General features: G+C 38.6%; 3 protein-coding genes across 3 annotated transcripts; 2 read left to right on the top strand and 1 right to left on the bottom strand.

Annotated features, from left to right (window-relative positions):
- Window positions 1-5935: 5935 nt before the first annotated feature.
- Window positions 5936-14216, top strand: PCOAH_00027300 (Malaria antigen; the record flags this gene model as incomplete). The annotated part of the gene is made up of 3 exons (XM_020059535.1): window positions 5936-6755; window positions 6898-13625; window positions 13830-14216. The coding sequence occupies 3 exons, from the start codon at window positions 5936-5938 to the stop codon at window positions 14214-14216; spliced, it is 7935 nt and encodes a 2644-aa protein (XP_019914932.1).
- Window positions 14217-15632: 1416 nt separating this feature from the next.
- PCOAH_00027290 (Uncharacterized protein) lies at window positions 15633-17051 on the top strand (the record flags this gene model as incomplete). The annotated part of the gene is made up of 2 exons (XM_020059534.1): window positions 15633-16508; window positions 16731-17051. The coding sequence occupies 2 exons, from the start codon at window positions 15633-15635 to the stop codon at window positions 17049-17051; spliced, it is 1197 nt and encodes a 398-aa protein (XP_019914909.1).
- Window positions 17052-18977: 1926 nt separating this feature from the next.
- PCOAH_00027280 (Uncharacterized protein) lies at window positions 18978-23651 on the bottom strand (the record flags this gene model as incomplete). Its single annotated transcript, XM_020059533.1, has 1 exon — window positions 18978-23651. The coding sequence occupies one exon, from the start codon at window positions 23649-23651 to the stop codon at window positions 18978-18980; it is 4674 nt and encodes a 1557-aa protein (XP_019914757.1).
- Window positions 23652-26894: the final 3243 nt, after the last annotated feature.

Genomic DNA, 26894 nt, shown 5'->3' with positions numbered 1-26894 from the left:
CTAAGTGCACTTGTCGAATGTGCACATGTGCCCACTAGCACATCCTCGTGCGCTGTTTCACCTGTTGTTCTTTCTGATCCTTCGACGAAAACGACTCAGTGGCGATACAGTAGCAACGCATTACGAGTTGTAATGGGAAGAACAGAAAAAAACAGAAAAGGGCATACATACGTGTGAATAAGCATACGTGTTTGTTTACCCCTGCATGTAACTTCGCACATAACTTCGTGCATAAAAACGTACACAACAACGTAAATAACAACCTAAATAACAACGCACACATTTTCCTGCATATGCCACTTCGTACGTGACTCCTTTTACACCCGTGTGCTCCCATTTCTACGACAGCTGCGTGGCCATAAAAGCCCATCCAAATGTATATGGCAGTTATATATTAATTCATACATGTACATATTTACGTAAGCATACCCGCGCGGAAGTGTTTCTTCGTTTATCTACCAACGTGTAAATCGTTTTCGCAAAAGTTGTAATGCCGAATAATTTATGTTCTACTAACAACATTCCTTGATTGTGCGCAAAAAAAAAAAAAAAATATAAATAAAAATAAAAATAAAAAAACACAGCGAAAGAATAAACTGACATACATTGACTTCCCTACTGGGATTATCATTGTAGTCACTTTTACGACGTTACAAAATTTTAAAAAAATAACGTTTCGAAGGTGTGACTGTATTTTTTTTTTTTTTTATTTTTGCTTGCCGCTACAGAAATTTCATTCACAGAAACTACTCAACATACGAGCATATATTCTACTCAACTGTGAATTTAGGAAGAGCTGCACCCATTGTTAATCGTAGAGTAAAAAATAAAAAAAAATTAATGAACAACTCAAGATCACAGATGGTATAGTTATACGGCGAGTGAGAATCAGCCAGGCGGTGGGTGCAGCTCCTTTTCCCTTGCATACTCCTCCCACCACACGTGGTGCTTTATTGCATGTAAATGTTAACTGTGCATGTATACAATCGTGTACATATGTTCATATCAATGTATATATGAATACCTCATTCACACATACTTATATGTTATGCAGGTGCTTGTACAGAAGTGCATCTCCACCTACTTCTGCATACGTGGCTACATTGCAAAGTTGAGAAAAAATAATATTATGCACAACTGCACGGCATAAATGAACTCGGACCTATACACTGTATCTTTGAATTAACTTGCGTACCGAAGAGATCATTTATTGCAAAAAAAAAAAAAAAAAAAATTCTTCACGTTGTATACGCGACCGTAGATAAAAGTATGTGTTTACGCTCGCTCTTACGTTTGCCCTTGCCTTCGTGGCTTACGTATACAAAACACATTTAAGAGTGTACCATAAGTGAACATATGTACATGTTTTTTTTTTCTGAACAACCTTGCGTTTTCGTTACATAATTACCTGTTCAGGCTTGTATGCATATGCTTATCCATAAGTTTTGCACAAGCATCGATATGTGATATACTCAAATGCGCCTACGCGTAAGCACATGTACACTTGCGTAACATACAAGTACATGTATCTGCATATGTACTAGCACGTATGTACCTCTGCGTATACGCTAAGGCAACCCTCGTTACATATGAATGAGCACCTATGCATATGTGCTCTCACATCCGCGCTTAACTGCTTAGCGTGTAGTGACATTCTTGCGTATTACTAGTATGTGCGTACATCAGTGAACGTACCCTATTGTATCGCGGCCCCCCGTTCTTGCCGTCATATTTGATGCTTCACATACACGCATTAATAGTTTGTATAAACATATGTCACACCTACACTTTTTTGCACACCGCCTTTTGTTGTCACCCGTTTGTGTATGTGTACCTGTTCCTTCACGCAGAACATATAGTAGCTGCTTTGAAGGCTACTTTCATTCCATGTTACGTTAGTGTGGAGGTTTTTACCAAAGCGGAAGTGGCGATGTGATGATCGATGCGACTAGCTTACAAATAAGCGCAAACGCATCTGTGCATGTGGAAGTATATCTCACTTCATGCAAACTATGCACAACGTTTATACAACGTTTATACAACGTTTATACAACGTGTGTACAACGTGTGTACAACGCGTTTACAACTTGTGTGTGAATGAATTGGGGTGGTTACACATCTCGTAGTGCTTGTTCTATTTCATTATAATCGCACTGTGGTGGGGAACATACCCATGCGCATAAACGTGCACAGGCGGCGTGCAACTCATGATCTTTTTTATTCATCTCGGTGTGCAGATCTACAGTCTTGTATTAATATGATGCCACGTAGATACAAAAGAGTACATCTGTAGATTCTTGAATTTATAAATTTGTACATACACGAATATACGCCCATATGCACTTGTGCATATATACATAAATAACCTAGATGTGGGTGAAGCCATTCGGCTTCCTACTCCGGGATGAATTGAGGACTGCCTATGGGTACGTTCTCCACAGGATAAATTAAACCGGCAGATTAAAGCTATCTATGCGTGTAAAGACCATACGTGTTGTGTATACGTGCGCCATATTTATACATCCGAGCAATCCACACGTATGTATATTCGTGTATATATGCTCAGCTGAATGCATCATTTGTGCCATTACATGGACACTGTTAATTTCCTCATTTTAAGAATTTATTTTATAAATTCACGTTTTGTAAAAAAAGAGGAAATCCCTTTTGCTGAATTAAAATAAATTAAAGCAAATTAAACAAATTAAATTAAGTTTATTTTATTTTTATTTATTTTATACACTTTTATTTTATTTTATTTTATTTATTTTTTTAATATATTCGCAAGAGTATTAAAAAGAGGAAAATTTGAAAAATTCCTTTAAGCGAGATTCAAAAGTGCGCGCATGTATTTTGTATGCATATATATAAATGTATGATTGTATTTTATATATGCTATTATGAATGTTTTGCAATTCATGAATTATTTGTTCGCTTGTTTCTTTATTTGTTTTTTGTTTGTTCTCCTTTGCTTTTCCATTTATTTGTTTGTTTTTTCCTATATGTATTATATATGCGCTATGTGTCGCAGCAGTTTTAAGTGTCCAAATTTATCGTTCATTTAAGATTTAAGTCGCTTTTTTTTTTTTTTTTTTTTTTTTTTTTTTTGCATACACGCGCTGTTTATTTAACGCGTTGTTGTATATACTTACATATATAAAGTGCGCTTGTCGCATGTAGGCATAAATATGTATATATAAGTAGGTATACGTGTTCGTTTACAACACTTATGCGTTGTTGTTTCCATAGCTTTTTTTAATTTCTTCACCCACCGCGCGCCACACGTTCGCATCTATATCGCGCATTATACAAAATTAAACAAATGAATATATAAAACAAACACAGTGGAAGCAAGGCTTTTTTTTTTTTTTTTTTTTTTTTTTTTGTATTTATATATGTATAAAAATACATGCCGCGAAATAAAGTTGTACAAAAATATACTAACATTGTAAGCAGAAACTGCGTGGTATATTTTGTACACTCACGCGTGGGCCTGTAAAAATGTATTGGGAAGTTATGGACACTTAAGCAGGTGCGTATGAATGTATATATGAATATATATATGTACATATAATTATTACCATACGTGTTTACATTGCGTGACGGAGTTTCCCCGCCGTGTATGGTATAGGGTCGCTGTTGTACGTGCTAATATATGCGCATAAGCGTTTGCGTATATACGCTTGAGACCTTTTAACCTGTGCACCAAGTGTCTGTTGTATAATCTATTTACATTATAACTACCTTGCATTGTATACATATATTTGCACGTTATTCTTCACCCACTCCTCGCATATTTCCTGTGCCCCGACTCTTTACCCACAACCATAATATATGTATTGTACCATTGCAACACATACAACTGTGGTCGAAGGAAAAAAATGGTATACTGCATTAACTTCAGGTGGGGAAAAGAGAAAATAGTTGTCGCGTTATACATGTAATAGATTTATTTTAGATTAATTAAAAACGAAAAATTTATTCTATACATTTTAAATTTGCTCTGCTCTATTTTTCCATTTTATTAATTAAAAAAAATTTATTCTAAATTTGAAAAAATTAATTAAAAAAAAAATATTAATTAAATCGAACTTTTTTCTTTTTTTTTAGATGTATTTTTTTATTCCATTACCCTTTTAAATCTTAGAGAATTATGTTCATTCTATTTTTATGAATGTGGCATGCATTAAAGATACAATTTTACCATAAGTTTATTCTAATTTGTGTATATTATCCGTGTATATAATATATATTATGTATACATTCTTTTTTTTACAACTTTATGTAAACTGAACTGAGCTAAAGTGAACTGAATTGGATTAGATTGAATTAGATTGAACCTTTTTCTTAGGTTCTACTTGTTTTTTTTTTATCACCTTTTTGCATATTTATTTCTCCATTTTTTTATTCCTTTTTTTTTTTTACCTACCTTTTTTACCTGTTCTTACATTTCGAATCGCCTTTTATATAGACGACGAGGAAGATTCACGAATTGGAAATTGCGTCCCTAGAGAAACACAAACGTGTTTGCGCATTTTCCCGTGTATCTCTTTGCCTATATGCGTATATATACTGATAACCTGCAGAGTGTACAGATGCAGATGCTATCAGACTTAGGCTTGTAACCTAAGTATACGCCAGTGAAATATGGGCATAAGCTATGTACATGTAGTTTTAAGCCCACTTCGATTCAACATTTATCGTTTAGATTTATCCCTTAGCGTGTACTGCATAGTGTATGGCATAATACGCCACACGGTACATAATATGACATGTAGAATAATATTAGTACAGCTAGAATTGTAATTTATTTTCATTTACATTTGTTTTCCATTGCGCCCTGTGGATATGTAGATGTTGGTTCATTATATTGGCGTCTGTATTTGCCACTTCCGGTGCGCATATATATATATGCCCACTACATTCGTGGATACGTAGTACAAATAATTTTACAACATTCCTTTTTTTTTGCACGCGTATGTTTCCATTTCTTTTTTTCTCTCTATTTAATAAATTCATTGGCAGAGATATTATTTGCATGTTCCATATTTTTGTAACGCTTTCTATACAATTTTGAGAGCACTTTTTATATTTTTTTTATTGTCCCCTTTATAACTTTTTTTTAAATAGTTTATTTTTTATAGTATTTTTTATAGTATTTTTTATAGTTTTTATTTATAGTTTTTTATAGTTCATATGTAGTTTTTTCTACAGTTTTTTATGGTTCCTTTTGTATATCTTTTTGTATCACTCTTTTTGTAGTTCCTTTTGTACCACTCCTGTTGTACGTCTTTTTGTAGTTGCTCACATAGTTCCTTTTTATAGAGCCTCTCAATACTCCTTCTTTGGGCTTTTTTTTTTCAGTCTTTTATTATATAGTCTTTCAAAAAACTACTGCCCATAGCGCATGAGTACATACATTTGTATATATATATAATGCCACAGTAGTAGTAGTGTTTAATTTAGGAGCTTCTTTTATTTTTTTGTTTTATTTTTTATTCCATTTATGTAATTCATTCTTCCTATTTTTGGGCATATATCACCATCCGTTTCGTAATACTTGAATCATTTTGTAACCCCTGAGGTCAAAGTGCTCTGCCAGCGTGTACTACCTTACGTTTCTTTCGTACATACCTATACGTGGAAAGACACGTTGGTGGAGACGCAAACGGGCGCATAGGTAACCCCCTAGACAGACCCATAGATAATCGTACAGCTAGACATAGCACGACCATCCCATACCTGCTTTCCCTGCATGAACCTTTATATTATGACATTTACATAAATCAACAAAGTGGATAATCCGTAGAGGAGTGAATCAACAGATCGTTAGACCAGGTCTTTGATACGTCGCTAGAGAGAAGACTCGAACTAGCCGTTAGGTCAGTAAACCACGGAAGAAAGGAAAAATAAATAGATAAATAAATAAAAGAAGATGAAGAAAGATTTAAGTAAAAGACCGGTCAGAGCGAGGAGGAAGAAAACTATGAATTCGTTCTATTATAACAGCGATTACAGTAATGACTTAAACAGTGAGGAGTCCAAAGGACGAATGAGCTTTCTAAAAAGAGGTGAAGCTTCCGACGAATATGAAACATCAGGGACGAGTAAAACGAAGGAACAGAGGAAATATCATGACATGTATAACCACAACCAAAGGGTAGGAAACAACCCAATGATGAATGACCTCCGTGTCAATTCGATGATATCGCATGAGAATAAAAAAAATGAATTCTTTGACGATAGTAACAACTTAAAGGATTCAAGTGACAATGAAAAAAGAATCAGAATAAAAAACCACCGGGCGCAAAACGAAGAAATTTTGAACATAAAAAATGAAGAAAAAATGGAGCACAATGGAAATAACAACTCCCTTAAGGCAGATAAAGGGAAGAGCTACAACCCTGGTGCAAATGGTTCTAGCAAAGCAAATTGTAATCGAGCCAAACATTTATCCAATAGTAGTGAAAATAATTATGCCAAAATGGCAGAGAAGCTACCTCACGTAGTTGGCGTTCGATTTGACAAATCACAGAACAGATGGCTTTCCGGCATTTGTATTAATGGAAGGTGCATCAATAGATACTTTCCAGTCTATAAGTATGGTTTTGAGGAGGCCAGAAGGCTAGCCATACAACACAGGAAAAATTTCGAAACGGCTAATTTGGGTCACTTGAAGAAGCAGCAGGGCGAATCGAAAACGTCCCACCTGAATCTTCTGAACATCAATTCGCAAATACCAAATGGATTTAAAGGTACGCCAAGGGGGCCTCACGGGCACTGCTGCATCAGTCTATAATTGCACCATTCTGTAGTTGCACTTCCGTTATGTATGCGTGGCGTCCCTTATATGATGATATGTCCCCCCTCACATTCACCCCCTCGTCCTCCTTGCAGATATCCATGGAAAGAACAAATTGATTTTCAAGTATCTATCGTACGACTCCATCCAAAAGGAGTGGGTAGTCACATACGACTACGACAACAAGGTCCTGGTGAATAAATTCCCCGTGGACATCTACGGATACAATAACGCATACGAAATGGCCGTTCAGTGCATCAACAGGTTGACGGTCTGTAATCAGGAAAAAATGTGTAAAAATGTCAATCAGGATGCTAGCCAAAATGTTAACCAGGATGCTAGCCAAAGTCTCAACCAAAGTGCCAATCAAAGTGCTAATCAAAGTGTCGGTGCGAACGCCGGCCCAATTGCAAAAATGTTCAAAGGTGAAAATATGAAAGGACTAATAGCGTCAGAAAATGACCTCAGCGAACAAAGCGGCGTTGTTTCCGCATCCCTCGCTCAACGTAAAGAAAAAACAAATAAACTGTTTAACCTAGCGAATAAGCTATTAACAACCCCCATTGATAGTGAAGAAATGAATGGGCTAATTTCCCATCATGAAAATAATATGTACAACGGGGGTAGTAAACACTTCCTTGGAGGAGAGTACAATAATAACACATACAGTAGTGAGTACCTCTCTGACAAGAAGCAGAAAGTGGGACAATCAGATTCGGATGTAGGGAATCCTCGTTCGGATAAAACCCCCCACCCAAATGAATATAACAATTTTTACAAAAATGAAACATCGTTTTTGGGTAACGATTTTCATTACTTTAACAATGCAATAAAACAGTTAAACTCCACAAACAATGCAAATGATAGTAGTAGTAGTCATTTCAAGCCGGACTCGTACAACGAGTCAAGTTACGCAGCAGTGAACGGCTCCAGTTTCCCCCTCGTAGAGGACGATGGAATTATTGGAAGCGTTTTTGATAGTCATAAAAATATCCTCACAAGTGGTGGTAGTAATATGCCAGGCAAAGACATCAACGACGGCAACGAACAGTCAGATTTGGCCTACTTGAGTAGTATGAAAAGGAACAGTGATGATAACAGTGCCAAGCTATTGCACCTTCTGAATACCAGCCTTATAAGCGAGGAAGACCAAAATACTTACCACCTCTTGAACAACGTACTTAAGCATAGCAACGTGAATAATAAATCCATCGAAAGTGGTAGCACCACGGTGAACCATACGTTGGATGAGGAGGAAAGTGAAAAAAGGGCTATAGGAGTAGTAAAGTGGAACCATCTGATAAAGAGCCAGGAGTATCAAGCGATAAACAATAATGGGCAATATAGCAGTAATAACAACATGAACAACATGAACAACGCCTGTAGCAGTAGTAGGAAGAAAGAGAATCCCTTTCAAGGGAGTACCAATGAAGGAATAACGAATCCGCAAATTCTTGAAGCCTTTTTAAAATTGAGCAGCGAAAAAGATGGACCATTAGACTCATCCATAAATCTGGACGAAAATGACCAACAGAGGGAGGACAAACATGTGCGAAATGAATCACGACACTATGGTGAGGATACTGGAGAGGGAAGCCACGGTGACCAAAATGACCTCACCAATCGGGTGGAGAAAAATCGCGCCTTTGGTCAATATTTCCACGGAGAAAGGGAAACAGAAGGATCAGTACATGCCAACGATGATGAGGAGAATTTCCAAAATGAAGTAGAAAAAAAAAGCAAAATGAATGAACATTTAAATTACGAAAATCTACTCAACTTTAACAAAATGATAAGGAACCTAATGAACAAGAATAATAATAATAACAGTTACAATGATGAGAAAATTATTAAAGGAATGAACACCTTAATAAATATGACTACTACCCCCGTGGGGGATAAAACGGATGAAAACGTAACGGATCAGAACAGGGATAATGAACAGAGGAGTTATGGTGCTTCCACCATGAACGAACTGCAAGGTGTGGTCAAAAGGCACGTGGAGGCGTCCATCAATTATGAAGATTACATCACAGTGAAGGATGAACAGGACGATGATGCGATGAATGAGGAGGAGGAACAAGGGGAAGATGCCACCCCGTTGATGGATCCCGAAAGTGAAAACCAGGTGCAGTCTGCTCAGAATGATGTGGCTGTTTGTCATACGAGCAGTAATGGCGACGTAGTAACAAACCAACCAGGCAGTGAAGAAGAGGAGAAACCGAATGGGGAAAACTCCCCCCATGAGGATACGCAAAAAGAAGTGGAAGAGGAATGCCCAGAAAAAAATGTCGAAAATATAATCGATCAAAATGCAGAGAACAGCAATGCACCAAACGATGCCGTGACAACAACGCAGGAGGATAACCCAACGGAAGCAAACCAACTGGAGGAAAAAAAAACAAAGCAAAACAACGAATGTAACGAAATTGCTATGACGCTATACCCATGGAAAAAAGGCATACAGTGGAACGAGCAAAAAAATATGTGGGTATGCAAATTATGGGACGAAAGTGGAAACGAAATTACCAAACATGTCTACGTGAAGAACAAAGAAGGAGTAGAAATTGGTTATAACTACTGCTCAAAGTTGAGAATGAATTCGTTTGATTTTTACTTAAGCAGTGAATTGAAGAAGTTCCCCCCAATTGAAGAAATTTCGTATGACCTGCAAAACCTGTGCTTTGTGGTGGACTACAAGGATGAGGAAAAGAAGAGGTACTCATTCGAAGGGGGAATATGCAGGGCGTTCGAGGATGCCGTGGAGTATTTGAATAAACGAAAGGGCGAGGAAAACAACGCAGCAGAAAATGTAGAAGAGGGTGGCGAAGAACTTGACAGTGGTGGTGATCGCGCTGATGGTGAGAAGCAAAATGCAGAGGAGGACCAAGAGGAAGGGGATAGCCAGGTGGACATGAACAAGGAGACAGATGAAAATAGCCAAACGGATTTGAATAACCAAACAAATTTGAATAACCAAACAGATGGCAACCATGACCCGCACAACATTGCCGACTTTGTGCAGGACGAAAGGAACCACGCCCAGCTAGACGACACGTTCAAAGAATTGAACTACTTCGAGTGCAGGCAAAAATTACCAAGTAGTAACACGTGCGAGCAGACCAAGTTAGCCTACAGCTTGAAACCTTGGGTAAAAGGAATAATTTGGGAAGAAAAAATGAAAAAGTGGGTTGTGTTCTTTAAAGACATAAATAAAAACTTAAGAATAAGCTTTTTCAATCCATGTGACTATAATAACGATGTTATACTTTCTTATAAAAAATGCTGTGAGTATTTTCTTCAAATTAAAAAGTCCAATAATTTTGACGAAAATGAGGAGGATTTTTCTGAGTCCATTCGAGACTTCATTAAAAACTTTGAGTTTGAAAACACGACAGGTGAGCATCACCCGAATGAAGGTAACAATGAGGGGGATGAAAACGACGATGAGGGTGGTGCAGGGGCAGATCTGATTAAAGCGAACCAAAGCAAAAGCCTAGATTATTATAGTAAAGATAAGGACCACATGAATTTTGGTGACTATAACCAGGTGAATAGTAGCTACCTCAGTAAGATAAGTGAAATGCTGCTTTCCATGCGGAAGCAAAACAACAATCGTAATGGCAATGAGCAGTATGACGATGAATTGAATGAGGAGGACCAGGATGATGCAGCTTCTATGCAGCAGTTTCCAAATGGTGGAAAAACGGCTGAAAAAAGAAAATTCAACCTGATGAACAATGCAAATGACAGTAACAATTTAAGCTATGCAGACGCAAGGAAGTTAATAAAGTTGGAGTTACCCAACGATGAGGTTCTTCACTCCTCTCAGAATGGGAATGACCTAAAGGGGAACAACGCTATGGCGCTGCTTCAAGCATATAAGTACGCAGCAGATCTAGCCGATCGGAAAGGGAATGGAAAAGGCGACTTGCTGTTTATGCAAAATAGCGAATTTTTTAACCAAATTAATCATTCCAATCTTGTTGATAATGAGAAAACAAGAAAGAGGAAAAAGGGCAACAAACGAGCATTTGGAAAGGGCAAACATGGCATTGGAGAAAACGCAGATAATGCTGCTGCAGGTAGCGATAACACAGAAAGTGATGACGAAAACGACCGGAACGATGCAAACAGAAACAGCAACAGTGGTCGTACTGTGCGAAAAGGACTACTAGTGGAGAGCAAAAAATATTTTGACCTCCAAGAGAGTGGCCATCTACTTAACGGAAGTAATGACTACCTGTTGAATGACGAAGATGGAAGTTATAAAATGGATTACTCCGGATCGGAGAGGCAGAAAAAGGCAAATCTAACCAATGAATATGGTTACAACATTACATCCTCCACCCACAACAATAATAGCAATACTTATCAGGAGGATGGTACGGCCATCGCTGGAAGGGGCATAAAGAACGAAGCAAATTATGACTCGAATTTTCTAGGAGGGAATAATATCGACTCCAATAGCGACATAATGATGAATGGGAACAACGCAAATAGTAATCACATAAATTTGTTGAAGCAACAACAGGGAGTTGTAGCAGGGGCGGATATTGCCGCTATGCTAGAGTATGTTAGAAATAATGCCGATAACGGTACTACTACTACCATGAATACAGACTTGACGCATAGTAATAATAACGGCAAAGGGGGTGCCCTGCGAAATTATGAAAAGTACACATCCAACATGGACAATAGATCCATTAACAAAACGAATGAGAAGCTAGATTCCCTTATTGAGAACAACATAAATGTGAGACTGCCCAAAAGTGAAATACTAAACCAAGCCGCGAGCTTGCCAAAGTTGCAAGGAATGTTCTTTGACAAGAGAAGAAACTACTGGACTGTGAGTGTATGCGGATTTAGGAAATCCTTTGGTGTTCGAACGAGAGGAGTGTACCAAGCATACAAAATGGCTGCCGAGTTTCGTAACCGAATCTTAGAAACGAACAAAGGGAAATGCTATCCTCAGAAAAGCTCAAGTATGTCTAGCAACTATAAATATAATTTAAAAAATGCCAACAATAATGGACTGATTAAAGACGAAAAAGGAAGTTTTGCACTTGAGTCTGCTGTGCCCAATATGGAGGACGAAAATTTTAAAAAAAAAACCATGTCTTTGTGTAACATGGGCAATGGTAATAACGATAAGGATCTCCTTCCTGGGGGAGACCCACGAGGTGTAGCAGGCATGGGAAGTGGTGCCTTCGGCTCAAAGGGAAACAACAACCTTGGATTCGTTACCTCCAACATTTATGACTACCTTTGGGATAAGAAGTCCAACGGAATGGCAGGCGTCTCCGCAAGTAATTGCAGTGCAGTTTGTGGTGCAGTTTGCACGGGAATGTGTACCGCAATTGGGGGAAGCACAATTTGCAGCGGAGCCTGTGGCGGAATCTGCTCAGGCAACTGTAGTGGAGGTAAGAAGGACGTAACGAACAACAGCACCACGAACAGCGTAAGTTATGACGAAAATTTTACCAATTTGGAGGACGATAAAACAAACCTGAATGGAAAGACTAATAAATACATTGGTGAAAAAAGACTCCGAGGAAATTATATCCCATCCAAGAACGAAAATGGAATAATGTCAATGATGACGGATTCGAATTTAATGCAGCTGTTAAATGAAGGAACAGGAGCAGAGGCATTGCTCAGAGATAACAAAACTGGCCAATTGAAGAAACTAAACGGGCACAATGTGTCCTCTAGCAATAGCGCCATAAGCAACAACGGTGGGAACCCAACCAATTATTCCCCAACACATATATACGAAGTGGATAATAATAACGGTAACCAGGATTATTACCTGAAGGGGGAGGATGGAAAAACTGACTTGAATAAATCAGAAGATTACAAAAATGGAAAGAGCAACAGTAGTAGCAACCATGTGAGTCCAAGCATGAATTTGATAAAAGCTGCCATGAACATGAACAGCGATGATGGAAGCAAGACGGGTAATGTAAGCTTTGCCGGGCTGGACAGCGATGATGCTCCAAATAACAACCTGCACAAAATATCAACAACGTTCGGCGAGCAGCTTTCACATGAGGAGCCCTACGGAAAAAACGTCACCCATAACGACTACGACGTGCACACACAGAACAGTAAAGCGATGACCGAAGTAGAATTGCTAAATAAATTGATATCGCACAACATCGACGAAAATTTGTGCTTATCCTTTTCAAATAATATGCCATATTCAGGAGACGAAAACTATGAACAAGGAAAAGAAGATCTATACAAAACGTACAACTTCGATGGGGATAATAAGTCGTTCAATTTTGGCTCACTGTTAGACGAAACTGTCGAAGAAAGAGACATACGAATAAACAAAGAGGTCCACAAGTGCAAATTTGTCGAAGGGCTCATATATGACGAAGCTAACAAGTGCTTTCGAATTAAGATTAATGGGTACAGGAAGGCTTACTCAGTTATAAGACGTGGTGTTAAAGAGGCCTACAAGTTGAGCATTGCAGCTATTCAACAGATTCGGGGGCAGGCACACATCGGAGCACTAAGCGGTCTGAATATCGGCCTGAACGGCAACAGCCCAAGTAGTGGAAATCTCGTCGGTGGAAAACTGAACAACACATCCGAGCAGGGACAAATAAACTCCAACAACTTAACACACCTTTACAACTCCAGCCCAGAAAATTCCAAACACGGCCCACTCTACAACTATCATCAGTACAAGAACAAGCAGGAAACGCAGAACGATTTCGCAGATGGCATGTTTGAAAAAGCACCCGATGTAAACAATAATGAATCCACGCAAGTGGACTCGAACAGAGACGATTCCTTGGGCGAAACGAAAAAGGTAAGAAGCATCCCCCATGTGTATATCTTTCGTCCGATCCCTCCATACATGCATGATTGCTTCATTTGAGCATACTAAGGGGAGATTACCAACCTGGTGTGCTTTTTTATTTGTTCACGTGGCAACCACATTAATCGCCTCCCTGTATATATTCTATGATATATTTTACGTTTGTTTTTTCTTCTCCCACTTTTTGCATTGCAGGTCCCAAGAGAAAATAACAATGCCTTCCCAACACTCAACATTGACGACAAGTATTATGAGCTTCTCAAAACGGCCATCATCATTTGCCTGAATGACATTCTAATGAATTCCATCCCCAAGTTGTTTCATCTATACAAAAATATCAGCTCCACAACGAACGTAAAAATTGAAGACGTGTTAAATACCGAGAAGAAGAAAAAGGAGCAGTCCATCAAGTACCACATAGAGTACACCCAGAATTCCATTGGTGTATCATCTCTTATTCCGTACCTTCGACTGTTTAGCATGGAAATTTTAAACAACGTTCTGCCGTCAACCCAGTCCCTCGAAATTCAGAGGCAGATCATCCACTCGCTCGATTTGCAGACCTACAACACGTCCTACTGAGTGTGGCCAGTAGGAGGGGGGAAAGCGAAATCACCCGAACGGAAGAAAATGCACCTTTAAGCAGCGAGAAAAAAAGGGCCTCCCACACCCACACATATATGTATAATTAAATCGATGCGTTGCCAAAAGTGGATTTTTTTTTTTTTTTTTTTTTTTTTTTATAATTAATGTGTATATCATTCTGTTGATATTTAATCGCCGTATTCTTTTAAATTGCATATTAGCAGTTCCTTTTTTTATTTTCCCATTCGTCCATTTTGAAGTTTTTTTGTAACTTTTACCCTCGATGTGTCTGCAAAGGAACCCAGCAACAAGCATACGTTTCTAACATATATCGCTGGACATGCAGACGCAGAGGAAATAAAAGAAAATTGTATATAAATAAAAACTCCAAAACGCTCTTTTTTTTTTAAATTTTCTCATACATCTGTTCCCGCCTTTGCGGTTAAACAGCTGTTTTGCAGTTACGATAAGGATGTGTTTCGTTCAACTCCACAAAGCGCATATATAGAATGGTGATGCATAAAGTGGTGGAGAGGAGATGGCTGTTCAGCAAGGGAAAGAAGGGCAAAAGTTTCCCCACAAAAAGGAACAAAATGTAGCATGGCATTCAGTAGCAATGCTTGGCCAAAATGTGAACCACGCGTGATACGCAGCCGAACGGTTCTAGCCATTTTGCGCTGCTTTCCTAACAACTGAAAAAAAAATATGACAACCAATAGGTGGGTAACTTTTTTTTCCTTTTTTTTTTTTTTTTTTGCTGCCCTTTTTGCAAAAATGACTGCACTAATTTGAAATGCCAACGGGGGAAGAAGCTTATTTTAAATCGCAACATGAGGTGAAGCAGCTCATTCTATTTTGTTCCACAAGGGCGAGTCATACGTCATTGTAGGCTCCTTTTTTATTTAAAAAAAATTAAGCAGCCTATCTAAAGAATTAACGCTGTTTTTTTCATTGCGTGTAGCGCGCACTCACCGAGGGGGGTTTTCACAAAATGGAAAGAAAAAAAAATATCGACAATATCGAGAAGTTCCACAGAAGGTAAAATGCTAAGCAGAAAGAAGAATGCATAATCGTAGTTGCACAAATTGATTGACATAACGCGTGAGTACTTTTCCACCGAGCGGATTACGGAAGGAGAAGCCTCAGAGGGTAGTAAGTGAACCACGTAGGCTGGTCCCCCGAGCGGATGTCGCCATAGGGTTACTCCAAATGAAATTCAGTTCGAATCAGGTGAGAGGTTATACCCCCGTGCGTGGGAGAGAGGCAGCCTGTGAAAGTGACGTCCCCTACTGAGGTGTTACCCACCAGACTGGGCACCATGCAAGGTAACGCAAAGGTCAGGAAAGCAGCGTAAAGTGCGAGTACCTGCCTGCCGCTACGAAGCAAACCCCACCGAAGGAGAAGCCCACCCAAATGGAACCCGCCAGAGTGCACCCCGTGCTGAGCATCCTGGGGAGCAAGTACAAACCCTTCCATGAAAACCTGTCCAACAGGACGCACATTATTCTACTCCCCGAAGCAAAAACCCTGGTAAATATCAGCATAGATATAGATTTTATGAAAAAACACATATGCTATAAGAGCCACTTAAAAAATGTATATATAAACTTGGCCGGACAGTCCATCGAAATTGACGCCAAGTGTGTTTGCACAGGGTACGGATTTGAGGAGAGTAGGATTTGTGAAATTTTGAAAATAGAAACAAATGCCAATTATAGATTTTTGAAAATTATTTTTATTAACATTCCACTGGAAGGAGGATACCAAGATAGTGAATCCGCCAGTTATATAAACGATGAAGTTGGACAAACAGATATACAAACGCATAAGCAGGAGGATAACCACTTCAGTAACCCCGCGTGGGGGGAACCCAACGCAATACAGTGGAAACACGACGTAACGCTATTTTTTAAGCAAAACGGAAACTGTTGCAAATGTCTGCACACGCAACTTTTGCAATTTTCCCACTCGTACATTATCGTCAAGGGGTTCGAAAACTGCATCGGAAAAAAAATTAGTAACATGGTAGAGGACACACTGAAATTACAAAGCACCGCCAATGAAAGAACATTTAAAAGTGACATAAGGATGCCACTAATTAAGTACACCTACTCCTATCTGTATAATATTATATGGAAACAGCTAACTAAGAATTACCAACAAATAGAACACAGAGTTCAGGAAAAAATGAATTACGTGAGGAAGGACATTAGCGGATTTTTAAAAAAGTTAAATCTAGGAAACATTAGCATGTTCCACGTGGAAACGACTGCCTTTCATATCAAGCAGGTTAGGAAGACGGGCGCGCCAAAAAATAAATTAACGAACGAGGCAGCTTTAAATATAAAACGGTTCATATTTCAACATTGAAACGCTCACCTGTGTAGAGCACTATCCACATTTGCATTTGTTGCACCGTTTGTACACCCTGTGCATGACCAATTGTATACATTTGCACACATTGTACACCTTCGCCTTAACACCCGTGTTTATGTCCCTCCCTTCTTGCAGATCGAAAAGTGCAACAACCCAATCGACAAAATATACATCCTAGATAACATCAGCAAAATAATATGCGAAATTATTTCATGCACAAATCAAAACTTGAAAAAACAAAACTTAAAAATTTACGACATTAACAGTGACAGCCTTATTTCAATTCTCGTGGCGGCTATTTCTTTTGGTCAAATAAAAAACATAATTAGCCACTCCATTCACTTGCACATGTACATAGATAATTTAAAGGCGTCCGAAAAAATTGATAAATTATCATTTGTCTTCACAATATTTCACTCTTCAATTATTTACCTGTGCGATATGAAGGAGGCATAGCTTACCCACTCCATCGTGGCAGTCCACCGAATCGAGGCAGGTGCGTACTCTAGATTTTCCATCTTTAGTTTCCCCCATTTTTATTCCGTTTGACTTTTTTTTAATTTTTTTTTTTTTTTTTCTTAAAACCGTTTATGTTTATGTTTGCTTCCATTTTGACTCACATTCGATGCATCTGAACCCTAAAACCTCCCCCCCAAAGAAAAAAAGAAAAAACTTTTCTGCACACCTTTCAAAAAACATCATGGAGACCTTTCCCCTATTTCAAATTTACAAATTAACAGACTAACCCCGCATCCACACGTACATTCTGTGCATGTGAGAACAGCCCCGATTTAAACACCCATGGCTAAATATGGTACACGCAGTGCATGCATGCGATTATGCTTCCCGCCGTGGCCGATCTCCTTTACACCCAAATGAAACATTGCATATTTTAACAATTTTATATTACAAGTTTGGGGTAAAATTAAGGAAAAAAATAGCTGAAAAAAAAGCCCAAAAAGTAAAAAAAGCAAAATTAAATAACTGATTGAATAACAGAAAAAAACATAAAATGACATCCCAGTGCGCTCTAATTAGGCACACTTTTACAGGGCAAAGAATTGGCTAAAATGAAAAAAAAAAATAAAATAAGGAGTAAACAAAAAATAGAAAAAAATAAAAAAATGATCGATGAAGAGAGTACATCATAATTTATGTAATCAATAAAACAAATTTGTCAGTCTCATAATTTGTTGTTATCAAATGAGAAGAAACTTCCCTTATTGTTTAATATCGAATTTGCTTATTTTTTTGTTCTTTTTTTTTCTCTCATTTAACTGAAAAGGCATGTTTTTTCTGCCTTTGCACATAAGGCAAGCATTAAGTGTGCTATTTATGTGTGTGTACACGCATGCCTATAGGTGTAAACAGTCTGAGAGGATAAAAAAGAAAGCTGTGGAATTACATCCCTTTAGTATTATATAAGGAGCTCGTGTCACCCGTCTCCCTATCGTTCTGCTGTCGTATGCTGCCATGCTCTCCTTTTTTCCTCCTCTTTTCTGTTACTCCCCCGTGCGTTCCATTCGCTGAAATACATTGACCTTCAGCAGTAACGTCATCAAGGGAAGACTGCATCAGTTGTGCTAATGCATAAGCATCTCCATCGTATGCACGTGTTTACATGCAGATGGTGATAAACAAATATAAAACAAAAAAACGTGTAAAGGGATATTTCTGAAAATTGGCTTGGTGCATAAATGCGTTCCACTGTGAGGAGTGGGAATCGCACACAGGTGAAGAAAAATAGAAGAAAAAATTACACTTTCCACTAAAGTGTGCTATAAAAGAATGTTATTTTTTTGTTGCATTCTTCCATTTATCGCGCATATCTTGAGAACCGAAGTTCTGATCAATTTCTTCGTGAAAAGTCCTGCACTTGTAGAATCATCCCCATATGCTTAACAACTAGGTGTCATCATTTATTTTTATTTTTTTTAAATTACTCATATGGTACCTTTGTATACATGGCGTGTGCTTTTATGTGTACTTTTGAATGTGAGTACAATTCATGAGTTAATTTTGGCTACTTATTTTTTTGCAAAATCAGAACACGCATTTCGTGCATGCGTGCTGTTTGGCCATGACAAAGTACCATTCCCATCATGAGAAAATGAAAGAGGAGGCGCGAAAGAGGGATATAATGCAGATGTGTGGGTTTGTCCCAGGAACTTCCAGCGTCACCGTCATCGTCTTCCTCTTCCTCTTCATCTTGCCTATCATCGCCCATGCGTTGTGGCACACACCAACACGTACACACGTGGTATGCTATGTGTATATATCAGTTTACTTATAATACCCATCTTGGAGTAAAAAGAGAAAAAAATGATTCGTGGGGTGTAAATCAGGGACTCCTCATCAGTCGCTACGCAGCTGTACACTTCGTCACTCAGGAGGACTGTCCTCTTCCTCCTCCTCTGATACATTCTTCACCGACGTCTTTACACTGAACTTGTTAAAAATCTCCAGGGCGCTATTTATCTCACCCAGGACATTGTTCAAGTAACTAAACATGTGAGAAGTAATCATGGAGGATTTATTTTGCGCATAAAGGCTTATTAAATTTCCTAACATTTCATCGCTTAAGTTATCATTTAGGTCAAATTTTTTATTACCAAACAGGTCAGCATTTAGTAGATCCATGGTTCCAAGCTCATGCCCAACGTTCAGTTTGCACTTGTCGCTACCATCATTACTACTGCTCCTCCCGTGTTGGTAAAAATCACTTGCCATTATTTCCTTCCTATTTAGATGGCTGACTTCCACCACTTCGTGGCTTGTGGAATCCACATTGAAATTGCTGTTGCTATTGTTGCTATTGCTGTTACTGTCGTTTTTCTTCATATCCTCCCCCTGGGGCAACAGTATGTCTTCATTTATCTGTATCAGGCGGGACAAATCGAACCCCAGATAATGTACGTTCATGTTACTGTACCCATCATCATCCGTGGGGGGAGAGTTCATGTCTTTGTTCCCTTCATAAATGTCACTTAGCAGATTCTCCTCCTTTCCTACCTCTGCCATTTCTTCCACTCCCCGCAACAACAGATTACGCATGTCATTTTCGCTCTTTCCTCGTTCATATGCTTCACTCACCTCTTCCAATTCAGTCAACTGCCGAAAGTGGTTTATTTCGTCCAACTCGTTCATTCCAGGGAATTGTCCTCCCTTCTTACAGAAGTCGATCTTGTGCTGGTAGACTTCTTCCTCTCCCATGTTATGACTCTCCAAACTTTTTTCCTTATTCAGGTAGGAGAAAAACGTGTTGTTTGGTTCGTCCATTATCTTACTCTGCAGGGGGAAACCGTGGCAAAAGCTGGAGAAGTACGAATGGGCCTCGTCCCCCTCGTCCATGACTTGCCCACTAGAGTTAAAACTGTTAGGAGGAAAATTGCCTGAGGGGAAGCCGTTTGCGCTGAAATTACTCGCCTTCGTAACATTCCCATTTTGGATGTCCCCCTTGCGGAAACTCCTCACAGAATCGATGCTATCATGACGATACACGGTGTCCTCCCCCACGGTGCTCGATTCACTCCTCAGGGCAGGCATCTTCTCATGCACTATTTCGTGAACAACCTTGCGATCCAACCCTCCATTCACCTCTAACGCTCCCGCAAATCCATTCGAACCCACGCTTACCTCCTCCATATCCGCATCAAAGTAAAATTTTCGGATGCTACCAAAAGCTTCATCAAGCGATTGAAAGGAATTGGAGGCTAAATTCCCATGGGAGTTATTATCCAATAAAAATTTGGGCAAAAACTTACTGTACTCTTTCCTCTGCTTGGACAAACTCATATTGTTCATATTATCGGGTAGATTATCCTGCCCCCTTTTGTACGAATTGTGTTGGCTACTACTGCAAATGTTGCTGCCTTCTTCTACTCTATTCACATAGTCCGTGATAACCGTATCGTTGGTTGTTTCGCTAGCTGCTTTTCTCACTTCGGAAAAGTCTTCCGAACAGGCATAATGGTTCTCCTTCGCGCGCTCCAGCATACCCTCACCCGTGGAACCAAACATGACGCTTTCCTTAATGTCATACAAAGCGCCCTCATTTTCTGTTAAAAAGTACGAGCGTGTCTCCATCTGGTTTAGAAAAGGCACGTGTTGATTCCCCCCTGGGCCATTATTCATATGTAAACTGTTCTGATTTAATATATCTTCTGTACTTATAGGCAAACATCCACTGGGGGCAATTTTCTTCCCTTTCCATTTTGCCGCATTTAACAGTTTCGTCCTCACTTTTTTCTCTTCCTTATTCTCAGGGAATCGAACTTCCAGTGGTTTGTGAGCCCCGGACAGAATTATTTTATTATTTAAACTTTTGATAGCGTTCACTGCTTCCTGCATATTGTAAAAGGTGACGAATCCTGAACCCCTGGATTTGCTCCTCCTATCTTTTAATATGATCAAAGAGTCGCATTTGCCAAAATTGCTGAAGAGGTTATGCATATCCTTTTCCGTGGTGATCGGGGCCAGGTTTCCGAAGAATAATTTTATCACAGACTCTTCATTCTCGTTTTCCATTCCATTATCGATTCGGTTATCAATCCCATTTTCGATCCCGTTATTCTCACTCTGCTGGTAATTGCTACCGTTAGGGATGCCACCCTTTGGAGAAACCATATCGTACGTTCTGAACATGCTTGAATTAGAACCCTGGGCGGCTTCACCAGGGAAAATGCTACTACTGACATAACTGTTATTGTTCATGCTCCTGCCGTCCCCATTACTTACGCTACAGTTGTTCGAGTTAAAAACAACGCTTCCCACATCTGTGATGCTAACGCTGTTCGTTTTGCTCATCTCATTTAGGTGCATCATCTCCCTCCTATTTTGATAATAATTTTCATCTCTTTTCAGCGTAAATGCATTCACCAAGTTACTCATTGTTTGTTTTTCTCCCTCCTGCCCGTTGTTATCGGTATGCACCGTGGAGCTTCGCACATTTCCGTTCAATGAAGTACTTGCAAAATCCGCATGCGTAACGGCACTCCTGTTTTTATGGCGACCCGCATGCTCATTGCAATTGTCGTACATTAGGGACGGTGCAACAATGACACCGTTTGGTAACCTCGAGCCGTGTGCAGAATATTGGTCTCCTACCCTTCCCCCTAAAAGGGAAGAAGCGTATTCCATTTTCTCCATATGCCCATCCATGCCTATAACTTCGCCATTCAAGTTGTTACCCAGATAGTCCTTCGGGGAAAAAATATACTGACTAGAAAACTCATCGACGGAAAACTCGTTCATACTACTTTCATTGTAATAGTCGCTCTTCACATGGTTCGTGCTGGTACTTAAATCTCTATTTCCAGCAAAATGAAAATTTTTTTTTTTGTGTGTTATTAATTCCTTCCTATCAAAATTTGGATGCATGCGAAATGATAAGGAGCTTTCTTTGTTCATTTTATTGCTATATCCCTGATTCTTAAAAAACTCTTTTTTTTCTTCACACGTTTCCATATTTTCAATGGTAAAATAATCATCATACATTATATTATTTGCATACACCTTCTCATTAACATCGGTGGTTAGGAAAAGTTCTGAGTTATTTTTTCTGTGGTCCACTTTTGGGTAGAATTGCCTCTGGTTGTTATTTAGGTGAAAGTTGTCTTTCAGGTGATTGTACTTTTTGAACTTGTTTGGATCGCTCTCCAATCCGACAAAGTTATTCACGTCCTTTTTTTCGCTCATTCTTCCTTGGAAACCCAGCATGTGGTTTTTTACTTCGTATCTGTGCGGGTGGTTGCCATTGTGCATGCCGCCAACTATATTGCTCATGTTCATTTTGGCGTTGTTACTGTCAAGGGGAACCCCAACACCGTTGACATGTGAGTTGGGGAAAATTTCACTACCCTTGAAATGATCGCCAAACGTACCCATTTCCATTTTCGCATTTTCCAAAATTTGCTGCTTAATAAAATGTGCAATGTTTTGATGTTCCTTTTTTCTTATCTTTTCAGGCTCCCCATTTTTTGCCTTCTTTTTTTCGCTTGCTTTTGCATCGTCATCTTCCGACTTTTCGCTGTCCTTCATTTTTTCTCTGTCCCTTTCCTTTTTCTTTGTTTTCTTCTTTCTTATATCCTCCTCCTTGATAGGAACCAAACCGGGAGGTTCCCTTCTCATGGTGCCAAATTCGTTGGAGGTGAAAGTATTAAATTTAGCGTCCTCCATGATTCCATTGCTCCTTACTAAATCGCACGCATGGTTATTCATACTGCTACTTCTCGCATAACCTAACTTATGCCCATTTTCACACATAGAATTATCTAAATTTAGAGCGGTTCTGTTATCTCCCTGTTCGAGAGGGGTGTTACATCTTGGTTGCGAGAAAAAAAATTCATGCTTTAATAAATTTTTCTTCTCTTTTAATAATAATGCTTCGTTTATTCGATCCATATTCTCATTGTTCATTTCTCCTTCCTTCAAATAGCTAATAGGACGGTAATGATGGTTGTTCCTGTCACTTAACTCGTTCGAAGAGGTTATATGAAAAAATTGCGATGATCGAGGGGATCCTGTGTCGAAATTTCCTTTTACATTTCCTGCATGGTGACTGTTCATGCTTCCTAGATTGCTTGCATTGCCCAAATTGTTCATTCCGCTGGAGCTGTTTGGGTGACAAAAACTGCTCTGCCCTGTTTGGCCGCTAAAGGTACTCCCCTCGTTGCTCCTCCTAGCGCTAGTACTACTATTACTGAAATGCCCAAAGTTCTTTAGGCTCCTACTTCCCTTGATTTCCGAGTCATTTTTACCACTATACGAAAAGTCCTTCTTGTTACTCTTATTTTCCATACTTCTTAAGCAAAATTCATTAGACGTATTTCCTGCCAAATTCCGCTCATCCACATTTCTGCATGCCTTCACCGAATTCGCATTAAGCGTTTTCGTTATCTCCCTGTGTATGTACTTTCTGGACTCCTCGAAATTTTCATGTTCACTATTATTATTATTACTGTCAATGAATTTTTTAAAATTCGGGTAGTTCAAAAAATCGTCATTCACGTTGTCATTCGAGTTGTTATCTTTTGTATCGTAATAAGTGCCGTTCATTTTTTCGACCCAAAGCTGTGCAATAATTAATTAGGTGGGGTATTCGGGGCAGGGTGAAAAAAAAAAAAAAAAGAGCAAGTAGGGGAGAGGAAAAGAATTAGGTCAGAAATTGAAAATAAGGGGGAAATTAAAAAAAAAGTAAAAAAATACAAATGAATAACAAATAACTATATGAATATTACAAAATTACAAAAAAACAAATACATCTTGTGCCAAAAGAAATAAAATAAAAAATAAGGCTCAGAAGGCGGGGTAGCGTGCAAAAATAAAAAACGTAAAAATGGAGCATGTATTATTAGGGAAAATAAAAATTGACAAAGTAAAATATATAAGGAAAAGGAAACAAAAATGAAAAGAATAAATTTTTCTACTGCATGCGTGCAGGTCTAGTAATATGAACAGCCAATTTGTGCATGCTTTACTAATATTCGCCTCTTTTGTTCCTTTATTTTTTTTAAAAATGTAACTTACCATTAAAAAAAAAGTAATTTATTCAGTTGTTTCATTGATATAAAAACTTTTCTTCCTTTTTCCTTTTTTTTTTATCTAAAAATGTGCATTAGTAGTCCCCTCCCCTTTTTCAATTTTACCCTATCCCAGACGCGTTCTCAATTGCGTAGGGTATTTTGTGGGAAAAAGTGCAAACGGCTTCGTAGCATGCATGTAATAATATAATAACCAAAGTAATGCAAATAACGCAAATAATGCAAATGGAGCTCTGGAGGAATTACTAGCAAATGCACTTTCTCTGGGGAGTGAAACGGCCCCCACACGCATGCACGTACAAATAAGCACGTATACACCTGTGGCATATGTGTGCTCAGGAGCGTACGAACAAATTTCCGCATTAGAGCATTTGCACAGTTGTAAAAGCGTGCTTAACAACTGCAACAAGCATGCACATTCGTACGTTAATGCAGGGATACATGCATACATTCGTTCACATATTTAATTGCGCTCTCGCAGGTTTTCGCCTTTAGAGTTATACTTGAATACACGTATGCATACGATTATACGAATGTGTGTGTGTACAGGGACGATAGATGCATACAATTGATGTGTACATTTTTACACACTCTTTTCTTTTTTCATTTTTTCACAACTCCCTTTTCTATATACACACACATAATATAACTTGCATGTGGGGAATTTAGGGGGAATTCAAAATATAAGGAAAAAAAATAAGCACAAGGGGAAATATGCATGCACATTGGTATACGCACGTACGAACATATACACGTTGCATACATACATATTATTCATGCGTACACGTATTCATATGCGTATTCTCACTAGAGCACATTTTTATGTACCCGTTTGCAAGATGCACCTTGGAGGGAGTACATTGTGTAATACGCGGGCGATAAGGCACGTGGTCGTAAATGCAAAAATTCGAAAAGCTATAAAATTATTCTAAAAAGTGCATGACCCTAAAAAGAATAAAATTTTACGAAAATTGTGAAATGGCCGGGAATATTTCGAAAAAATGGCAAATGGTGTAAGTATACCTCGAAATGGTTAAAAATGACATGAACTGGATCGAAACGATACTAAGTGGATCGACAAAAATACAAAATCATTTGGAGTAATGTCAAATGATGCGAAAGAAAGCGAAATGGTTAAAAAGAAAACGCATAAGTCAGTAACAAAACTAATGGGTTAAACAGAGAGCAAAATGGCGCAAGAACACGAAATGATGCCAACACGTAAGCACTCCTACAAAGCGATCCTCATATGTAAACATACAAAAGGGACGCTCATATAGGAGTAAGCGTGCGAAAGAAAGTGAAATAGGAGGAAATAATACAAAACGATACCAAACGTTGCGACACCGTGATGGATACCATTTCCAGTGTAAACTCTTGCATGGAAAACAAAAGATCTTACATACACATTATCTGAAGACGATTATGAAACATGCTGATGGAAAGTGCAAAAAATATATGGAACATACAGGATGAACGCACCACCAACGCTTACGTGCATTTGTAAATATGTTCACTGTTCCACCAAACACCAAAAATTAAAAAGTAATAACTATGAAAAACAGGGTTGCGTCACCACATTATCGTTAAATAAGCAAAATTGTAGGGGGGGAAAAAACGTGGTGGGGTTCGTGAAATTTTTCCCGAACAATTCTGTGAAGCACTTATGAAAAAATTCGAAACGCAATTCGTCAACAATGTGGAAGCCCAATTCGGCAACAAAGTGGAAAGGCAAATCGTCGACGAGTTCTCACAACAGTTCGTTAACAAATGGCAAAGCACTTCGCTAACAAATTAAGAGAAAAAATTAAGGCTACGTAACAAATGCACTTACACCATGTCATATAAATGTTCCTCTCTCTCTACATAAACTCCAGTTCATGGGGGCAATTATGAACTCATTTTTCATTAAACTCTGGGAATGCATTCATGTTTGGCACAAAATTGCATGTATGGTGGGTAAACAATATGTTCTCTGTTGATAAGCACAACAAACAACAGGCAAAAACAACCCAGATGGGAAAAAAAAAACATTTATTGGTGTTAACCATAAAAAAAATATATTTGCAAATATCATAGGCAATCTGCAGAATTTTTCAAAAAAAACTCACAAAATGCTTAATGAATGAAAAAAAACAAGAAAAAATTAAGATGTACACAAATAAAACACCTATCGAACATGAACCTTTAAAAAAGTAAAACAAAACAAGGTGGGAAAGATGAAAGTAGCGAAAAGGTAAACCAAAACGGAACCATAGCGTGAACAAAAAAGGGAAAAAATTTATACACATACATAAAAGATGCGCACTCTGGCTTTAAATCGGCGCATGCACCTTAACATGAGCTGAAAGGAGGCGTTTTAAAGCCTCGTAAACTTCTATTTCTTGGCACATACATGAACCACTTCTTACAGGGTATCATACATGATGTGTATTCACGTATGCGTATATATACCAAAGCACGCATGTAAAAATGCATACATGCACAAGTTCATGTACCTTGGTGTCAACATACGTACGAACAAGCTAGTGTATGTGCTCGGAAAAATACGCACCAGAAAATATAAGTGCACGTCAATATATATAGAAGGCAATATGGGCGCAAAAAAATACGTATGGAGGTCGATGCACTTAGTAGCCAAAAGGAAAATGCGCTAATATGTATGCTGGCTAAATTACGCAAGAGCTCATACATGTGCAGCTTATTATAGGGGCACCGACACATAAGAAATGTACGGGTTATCATATGCATAAGTTAG

The sequence above is a fragment of the Plasmodium coatneyi genome, chromosome 9 (assembly GCF_001680005.1).
Source record: "Plasmodium coatneyi strain Hackeri chromosome 9, complete sequence".
Taxonomy (NCBI): Eukaryota; Apicomplexa; class Aconoidasida; order Haemosporida; family Plasmodiidae; genus Plasmodium; species Plasmodium coatneyi.
This window is presented reverse-complemented; position numbering and strand designations above follow the sequence as displayed.